Here is a 9511-nt window from a genome sequence, read left to right as displayed (position 1 = left end):
TGCATATCAATAGATTTTATTAAAACCAAGAAAGAACAACAATGACGATCATGACAACCACGTGTAGCATCAACATAACATAATAATAGCAAGAATATTACAACCCAAAACAACGTGTTTCTCATTTAAAGTTATAATTTTGGCAAAGATAGTTTGTGTAAATAGGTAGGCATTCTCATTCGGGATATCAAAAACAAATGACTTATTAGAGCTCACTATAGCAAACATGATAGCATTGGCAAGAGATAATTGAACCGTTCGGCTGTTAATTAACTTAGTGTTAAATATGCAGCATCACTTCAGTGCATCCATCACAAACTCAAGTCCCACCCCTTTCCTGAACTTTCATATACTTTAATGTAACAATTCAACAAAACACCCAAATCTTGCATACCTATTTTGTACTGTACACTCTCATACATACAGTTGAAGTCGGAAGTTTACATACACTTAGGTTGGGGTCATTAAAATTTGTTTTTCAACCACTCCGCAAATTTCTTGTTAACAAACTATAGTTTTGGGAAGTCGGTTAGGACATCTACTTTGTGCATGACACAAGTAATATTTCCAACAATTGTTACAGACAGATTATTTCCCTTATAATTCACTATATCACAATTCCAGTGGGTCAGAAGTTTACATACACTAAGTTGACTGTGCCTTTAAACTGCTTGGAAAATTCCAGAAAATGATGCCATGGCTTTAGAAGCTTCTGATAACAAAGGACATTGTGAAGATGCTGGAGGAAACAGGCACTAAAGTATCTATAACCACAGTAATATGAGTCCTTTATCGACATAACCCGAAAGGCCGCTCAGCAAGGAAGAAGCCACTGCTCCAAAACTGCCATAAAAAAGCCAGACTACGGTTTGCAACTGCACATGGGGACAAAGATCATACTTTTTGGAGAAATGTCCTCTGGTCTGATGAAACAAAATAGAACTGTTTGGCCATAATGACCATTGTTATGTTTGGAGGAAAAAGGGGGAGGCTTGCAAATCAAAAAACACCTCAATCCTATAGAACATTTGTGGGCAGAACTGAAAAAGTATGTGCGAGCAAGGAGGCCTACAAACCTGACTCAGTTACAACAGCTCTGTCAGGAGGAATGGGCCAAAGTTCACTCAACTTATTGTGGGAAGCTTGTGGAAGACTACCCAAAATGTTTGACCCAAGTTAAACAGTTTTAAAGGCAATGCTACCAAATAGTAATTGAGTGTATGTAAAATTCTGACTCACTTGGAATGTGATGAAAAAAATCAAATCTGAAATAAATAATTTGACTATTATTCTGACATTTCACATTCTTAAAATAAAGTGGTGATCCTAACTGACATAAAACAGGGAATTTTTTACTTGGATTAAATGTCAGGAATCGTGAAAAACTGAGTTTAAATGTATTTGGCTAAGGTGTATGTAAACTTCCAACTTCAACTGTACCTACCCCTCTCTCCCTACCAGCTCCCTTGCTCTACTTGCCTGCCTTCCCTCTATCGAGCCACCCCAGTAAAAGCCCCCTGGGCAGCAGAAGCAGTAGCGTTGGCAGCTGCCTGGCGTACAGCCTGATTGGACATCACTCCAGTGGCAAACTCAGCCTGAGCCTTCACGAAGCTGGCACCGGTCTGCCTGTACAGAGAGTGGACCTGGAGGGGAGAGGAAGACAGGCTTTGATACATGATACATAAGGGCAATTCCACGGTAACAGAGTGATGCCAAGACTCAGTTTTTCACTTTAAAATGTACAGTTGATGTCAGAAGTTTACATACACATTTGCCAAGTACATTTAAACTCAGTTTCACAATTCCTGACATTTAATCCTAGTAAAAAATCCCTGTCTTAGGTCAGTTAGGATCACCACTTCATTTAAAGAATGTGAAACTTCAGAATAATAGTAGAGAGAATGATTTATTTCAGCTTTTATTTCTTTCATCACATTCCCAATGGGTCAGAAGTTAACATGCACTGTATTAGTATTGGGTAGCATTGCCTTTAAAATTGTTTAACTTGGGTCAAACGTTCCGGGTAACCTTCCACAAGCTTCCCACAATAAGTTCGGTGAATTTTGGCCCATTCCTCCCTGGCAGAGCTGGTGTAACTGAATCAGGTATGTTGGCCTCCTTGCTCACACACGCTTTTTCAGTTCTGCCCACACATGTTATATGGGATTGAGGTCAGGGCTTTGTGATGGCCACTCCAATACCTTGACTTTGTTGTCCTGAAGCCATTTTGCCACAACTTTGGAAGCATGCTTGGGGTCATTGTCCATTTGGAAGACCCATTTGCGACCAAGCTTTAAGTGCACTGATGTCTTATGGATATATTGAAGCAACATCACATCATTTTCCTCCCTCATGATCCAATCTATTTTTTGAAGTGCACCAGTCTCTCCTGCAGCAAAGCACCCCCACAACATGATGCTGCCACCCCGTGCTTCATGGTTGGGATGGTGTTCTTCGGCTTGCAAGCCTCCCCCTTTTTCCTCCAAACATAACGATGGTCATTATGGCCAAACAGTTCTATTTTTGTTTCATCAGACCAGAGGACATTTCTCCAAAAAGTACAATCTTTGTCCCCATGTGCAGTTGCAAATCGTAGTCTGGCTTTTTTATGGCAGTTTTGGAGCAATGGCTTCTTCCTTGCTGAGCGGCCTTTCAGGTTATGTCGATATAGGACTCGTTTTACTGTGGATATAGATACAGTGCCTTGCGAAAGTATTCGGCCCCCTTGAACTTTGCGACCTTTTGCCACATTTCAGGCTTCAAACATAAAGATATAAAACTGTATTTTTTTGTGAAGAATCAACAACAAGTGGGACACAATCATGAAGTGGAACGACATTTATTGGATATTTCAAACTTTTTTAACAAATCAAAAACTGAAAAATTGGGCATGCAAAATTATTCAGCCCCCTTAAGTTAATACTTTGTAGCGCCACCTTTTGCTGCGATTACAGCTGTAAGTCGCTTGGGGTATGTCTCTATCAGTTTTGCACATCGAGAGACTGACATTTTTTCCCATTCCTCCTTGCAAAACAGCTCGAGCTCAGTGAGGTTGGATGGAGAGCATTTGTGAACAGCAGTTTTCAGTTCTTTCCACAGATTCTCGATTGGATCTGGACTTTGACTTGGCCATTCTAGCACCTGGATATGTTTATTTGTCCCTGCTGAAGAAAAGCAGGCCCAAACCATGATGATGCCACCACCATGTTTGACAGTGGGGATGGTGTGTTCAGGGTGATGAGCTGTGTTGCTTTTACGCCAAACATAACGTTTTGCATTGTTGCCAAAAAGTTCAATTTTGGTTTCATCTGACCAGAGCACCTTCTTCCACATGTTTGGAGTGTCTCCCAGGTGGCTTGTGGCAAACTTTAAACAACACTTTTTATGGATATCTTTAAGAAATGGCTTTCTTCTTGCCACTCTTCCATAAAGGCCAGATTTGTGCAATATACGACTGATTGTTGTCCTATGGACAGAGTTCTCCCACCTCAGCTGTAGATCTCTGCAGTTCATCCAGAGTGATCATGGGCCTCTTGGCTGCATCTCTGATCAGTCTTCTCCTTGTATGAGCTGAAAGTTTAGAGGGACGGCCAGGTCTTGGTAGATTTGCAGTGGTCTGATACTCCTTCCATTTCAATATTATCGCTTGCACAGTGCTCCTTGGGATGTTTAAAGCTTGGGAAATCTTTTTGTATCCAAATCCGGCTTTAAACTTCTTCACAACAGTATCTCGGACCTGCCTGGTGTGTTCCTTGTTCTTCATGATGCTCTCTGCGCTTTTGACGGACCTCTGAGACTATCACAGTGCAGGTGCATTTATACGGAGACTTGATTACACACAGGTGGATTGTATTTATCATCATTAGTCATTTAGGTCAACATTGGATCATTCAGAGATCCTCACTGAACTTCTGGAGAGAGTTTGCTGCACTGAAAGTAAAGGGGCTGAATAATTTTGCACGCCCAATTTTTCCGTTTTTGATTTGTTAAAAAAGTTTGAAATATCCAATAAATGTCGTTCCACTTCATGATTGTGTCCCACTTGTTGATTCTTCACAAAAAAATACAGTTTTATATCTTTATGTTTGAAGCCTGAAATGTGGCAAAAGGTCGCAAAGTTCAAGGGGGCCGAATACTTTCGCAAGGCACTGTACTTTAGTGCCTGTTTCCTCCAGCATCTTCACAAGGTCCTTTGCTGTTGTTATGGGATTGATTTGCACTTCTCGCACCAAAGTACGTTCATCTCTAGGAGACAGAACTTCCTGAGAGCGGTATGACGGCTGCGTGATCCCATGGTGGTTATACTTGCATACTATTGTTTGTACAGATGAATGTTGTACCTTCAGACATTTGAAAATTGCTCCCAAGGATGAACCAGAATTGTGGAGGTCTACAATGTTTTTTCTGGGGTCTTGGCTGATTTCTTTTGATTTTCCCATGACGTCAAGCAAAGAGGCACTGAGTTTGAAGGTAGGCCTTGAAATACATCCACAGGTACACCTCCAATTGACTCAAATTATGTCAATTAGCCTATCAGAAGCTTCTAAAGCCATTACATAATTTTCTGGAATTTTCCAAGCTTTTTAAAGGCACAGTCAACTTAGTGTATGTAAACTTTTGACCCACTGGAATTGTGATACAGTGAATTATAAGCAAAATAATCTGTCTGTAAACAATTGTTGGGAAAATTACTTGTGCCATGCACAAAGAAGATGTCCTAAACCGACTTGTCAAAACTATAGTTTGTTAACAAGAAATTTGTGGAGTGGTTGAAAAACGAGTTAATGACTCCAACCTAAGTGTATGTAAACTACCCGACTTCAACTATATGTCAAACCAAAAACCATGATTGCAAAGTTAAACAAACCATACAACTCTATGCACTTGGACTACTTTTTAACAATTTTCACTGAATAAAAAACAGTGCAGATGCCATGTTTGGTAACAGAATGATAGCACAAACCATCATTCCATTATCAAATTTAGCATCCTCACTGTTTTCTATTCAGTGGAAATTGTTAAAAAGTAGTCCAAGTGCATAGAGTTGTATGGTTTGTTTAACTTTGCAATCATGGTTTTTGTTTGACAATTAAAGTGAAGAAACTGAGTCTCAGTATCACTCTAACCATGGAATTACTCATATCTCAACACCATACTCACTACCGATCTAAAAGCAATACTGTAAATAATACTCTGAAAACTCAAAACAATGACTCATTCCTGTGGATGATTCTAAATATGTTAATTGACATACTGGGTCAAGATTAAAAAGTATTGAGAAGCTGAGTGTCTATGTTGTAGCCTTTTTACCCTCATCCTATTCCTTCCTCCACCATGTTATACTTGATAACAGGCCATTGTCTACCTACTGTAATTACTCCACACTGTCCTGATTTGCCCTAGCATACAATACACTTTAGCCTGGTTAAACCAGGTTAAGTTCCCCTCCCTACTACGCCTTCATTTCAGGTTTACCCTCTTGAGCATGACGACCCCAATGGCAGCCTGGGCAGTGAATAGGATGGCATTGAGCATCATGATCACACCAACAGGCACGCTAGTCTTCAGAGCAGCCAGACTCACTATCCAGCCGCTGAGCAGAACCGGGAGGGAAGGAGAGAGAGGGACAGTCACAAGAAGAGACATAGTGGGAGTGTGAAGAAGGATAGGTGTGAGGAATGTACTGTATAGGAGATTTAACATTATGAAAAGGTTAAGTAAAACTACAATAGTAATTGTAACAGTCGTAAGCTAGTCCTAGACAATGGTTGGCTTGTTCGTGGCACATACCTGAAACCCCATCCAGGAATGCCAATGGTCATGATGACATAGACAATCACTTGGATGAAAAAAATGAAGAAGAAGGCGAAGAAGTTGAAGGAACTGTCACTCCTGAAAGGAAAAATGCATTTATAGGTTCACTTAACCTGATATAAACAGAAGGAATCTAAATAGATCTGTTTTGTAATGATACGCCCCTAAATTAAAATTGTCCAATAGTATGCACCTGAAGGCTTTGTACACAGGCCTGTACCAACAGACGAAGGAGCAGGGGGTGAAGAGGAGGACCCAGAGGATGGCGAGGCCCAGCCCAACACCACCAGAAGTGTCCACACAGAACAGACTCAGGCAGGAAATTAAGTTAAATGCCAGTGTGCAGGCAGTGACTGGGAGAGGGGGAGAGGGGGAGAGAATGAAGACAAACGGAAGAACGTATGATGGGTGAAGTGAGGAGGGAGAGCAAGTGAGTGAATGAGAGCATGAAAAGTGAGGGGGAGAAAGGGAGTGAAGAGTAGAAAAGGGGGGAAAGAGAAAGGAGATAATGGAGGTTATAGAGATGCAGACCAGAGATGGATAGGTATGTAGGAAAAATAAGAGAAAGGTAAGGAGGTCAGAACTACAGTTTGGATACTAGAGCACTTTAAAGTTGCATTGGAAGGGAAAAGGATAAAGGTACACTGACTGCACACAGGTCCACTTTTTGATTATAATGTATCACTTTTAAATTGGTCTAAATTAATTTGAGAAATCTCTACTTTTTAACATTGTCATTAACTATTAGGTAACATTCTTAGCTGCTAAACATTTTCATTAATAATTTAATCTGAGCATTTCTATCATCATTATTTAATGTAAGTGTTACTTGTTACAGATGACTTAGCCAGCCAGGCACAGACGGGGAAACTCACACATCCAGTAGTAATACATGATAGAGACAGTGCGTTGGAAGCTCTGGCTGATCTCCATGTTGATGTCTTGGTAGAAGCAGGGTCCCACAGGGCAGAAAGTGGGCAGGGGAGGCCAGTTATTCTGACGAGCTGACAGAGAGATGAGGCAGTTAGGAACCAGCATAGGGTAATCCTCCCACCTCAGATCTTCCCTTCATTAACACAACCACCACCCCCCTCCATCATTTCATATCAGACTTCTGGATCCACTTTTTCCTCTGAAACCAATCTCCATCATCACCACCACCTCACTCTCTTACTGGCTCCAGGGCCAAGGGCGTATGAGTTCAGCTCCCTCTCCCTCCTCTCCAGCTCACGGGCTTTCTTCTCCAGCTCTTCCTGCTTCTTCAGGAGTTCTGCTGTGGTGGCGTTGACCGCTGTCTGCTAATGGAGAGAGAAAAGGACAACGTCAGGCTTTAATGCAGAGCTGAATATAGCTCCATATACCTTAGTAGATACAGTAGATTAACTTGATTTAGTAGAAATTAGTCTGATAAGTTCAGGTGCTCCATGTCAAGCTAGTAAATAATTATGGGGAAATTGAATTATCACACAGAGATATGACTTGCTTGTCTATGAGTATAATTAATAGCTGTATAGGGTCTGTTCTAGAACCTGCACAGGTGACTCCTGAGAATTGTGTCATACATATGGAACAAGTACCTGGGGGGTGAAGGAGGTGCCATAGTTGCGGGGCTCTGTAGGCGTAGTCCTGCTGGGTGGGGTTGTTGCAGGAACAACAGGTTGGGGGGCAGATGAGGAGGTGGCTGCATAGGCTGGTGGTGGGGGCTAGAGAGTGCATGACAATAAGAACTCGACCTATATCATTACCAATAACGTTTATAATGATCACAAACAAAGAGTGGCTTAGAGCATATCCCAAAAAAATTGAAAGGAGTGGTGCATCCTGGCATGTTACCACGTCCAATTGCTTGGAATGTAGTGGTATTCCTGCTACTCTGTTGAAGCACAAACCATACTGCATTACTATTACTGCATATACTTAATCTCCAAAGCAGTCGTATTCTGAAAAACACATAACTACACATCTCTTACCCCATTTTTATTGTCGAATGGGTTGTAAAGATCCAGTGTGGCATACTCAGTGTTGCTGCTGTGTTGAGTCACTGCAGGGTCCTGACATAGACAAGATAAACATCACCAACAGAACATCATAAAAGCAATCACTCTCTGGCTACGTCATAGAGAACCTCTTCAATTCCTATTAATATACCATTTTATTCAACCTGCTAATTCTATGGGTTACATCCTAATGGCACCCTATATGGTTCAGTACTTTCAAAAATAGTACACCATGTAGGGAATAGGGTCTCATTTAGGAAGTAGCCTTGATCACATAAGTATCAATAGGGCAGCTTTCATTCAATGAGCCCTTTGGAACATGTTTTAATGTACAGCTACTAAATAGATTATTCAAATAGCCTGGGTTAGAGCAGGGAGAAAGCAGCATCACATGTCATAAGTAACAGCACGTCTGCTATTACATTAGTGCAACAGGCGAAACATCAAACACCTTTTTCATCAACATTGTAGCTAAATGAATAAAATAAGAGTAGCTAAATATTTGCATTTCATATATATACACATATACATATATACATATACATATATATATATATATTTCACCTTTATTTAACCAGGTAGGCCAGTACTGCCCCTGAACAAGGCAGTTAACCCACTGTTCCTAGGTCATCATTGAAAATAAGAATTTGTTCTTAACTGAATTATCTAGTCAAATAAAAGTTACAATAAAAAACATTTTTAAAGAACAAGTTCTCATTTACACTGCGACCTGTCCAAGATAGAGCATAGCAGTGCGACAAAAACAACAACACAGAGTTAGTTACACATGGGATAAACAATATCACCTGGAATGGGTTGTGGGCGTCGCCTGGTTCCGAAAAACTTGTGTATTTTGACATTTTTTTACAGAAATTGTGTATGCCCTGCCTACTCTGTTCAAATGTAAAACCTATCTACTGACACTAGGCTAACAGTTAGCCTCTGAAATAACTGGAAACAGGCTGTTGGCTATCTAGCTAGTTATTTTCTGCTGACTTGGTTAGCTAGCTAGCTAGCAGTAGCAAGCCACAGCCCCTCCCTAGCTTAAAACAACAAAATAACAGTTCAGATGTTATGACTGTATCAGGAGTGTCATCGTCTAACTAACCGGTTATTAATAGATGTCAGTTTAAGATGTATTGCCAAATATAACACAACCGTAACCTATCTAGAAAGCTCACATCATAGCAAGATCGCTGTCCTCGTTCTGTTATCAACCGAAAACGTTGCCACAATCTATCAAGATATTGTCGAAAATGTGTATCTATTTATTTAATTGACTTGGCTAGCTATATCCTTGTTTATCAGTTAAAGCCGTTTCTCCTTCAATAGTATTTCTTTTGGCGGATTCCCTTTGTTATTGCCTGCAAAAATTGGCCGCTGTACAAACGAACGTGACCCAGGAAGTAATATCATGTGACTGCGGCGACAGAAGAAGCACGTGCGAAGTGAGGGGGCGTGTGCTTTTGTGAGTGGCCAAAATGAAACCCACCGCATTTTCGAACGCTTCTATTAGCTGATGTACAGTGCATTCGGAAAGTTTTCAGACCCCTTACAAAAAAAGATTGCCGTTTTGAAACTGCAGTGAAAGTGCAGTAACTACAGTCAACTGTGGGATTTTGGACGTAATAACTGCAAAGTAACTGCAGATACACTGCAAAATTACTGCAGTAAAAAAACGGTGTTCTTTTACACGCAGT

General features: G+C 40.8%; 1 protein-coding gene across 1 annotated transcript; it reads right to left on the bottom strand.

The window, feature by feature from the left end:
* LOC139391744 (secretory carrier membrane protein 3) lies at positions 1–9234 on the bottom strand. The gene is made up of 9 exons (XM_071139250.1): positions 8618–9234; positions 7785–7865; positions 7392–7517; positions 6989–7112; positions 6690–6818; positions 6008–6167; positions 5791–5892; positions 5476–5593; positions 1–1643 (listed from the first exon to the last, which is right to left on the bottom strand). Exons 1-9 carry the CDS (start codon positions 8669–8671, stop codon positions 1491–1493), a joined length of 1047 nt encoding a protein of 348 aa, XP_070995351.1. The 5' UTR covers positions 8672–9234; the 3' UTR covers positions 1–1490.
* Positions 9235–9511: the final 277 nt, after the last annotated feature.

Source organism: Oncorhynchus clarkii, chromosome 32, assembly GCF_045791955.1.
Source record: "Oncorhynchus clarkii lewisi isolate Uvic-CL-2024 chromosome 32, UVic_Ocla_1.0, whole genome shotgun sequence".
NCBI classification, from domain to species: Eukaryota; Metazoa; Chordata; class Actinopteri; order Salmoniformes; family Salmonidae; genus Oncorhynchus; species Oncorhynchus clarkii.
The sequence above is the reverse complement of the archived record's forward strand: the minus strand, read 5'-3'. Positions and strand labels throughout refer to the sequence as shown.

Bases quoted from the DNA above. Each gene is read 5' to 3' on its own strand.
- LOC139391744 (XM_071139250.1), bottom strand. From the start codon at position 8,671: ATGTCAAAATACACAAGTTTTTCGGAACCAGGCGACGCCCACAACCCA. The intron at 6,168-6,689 runs GTGAGTTTCCCC...CCCCTCTCCCAG, and splicing joins CATGTATTACTACTGGATGT to TCACTGCCTGCACACTGGCA. The intron at 1,644-5,475 runs GTAAACCTGAAA...TCTCCCCTCCAG, and splicing joins GGGTCGTCATGCTCAAGAGG to GTCCACTCTCTGTACAGGCA.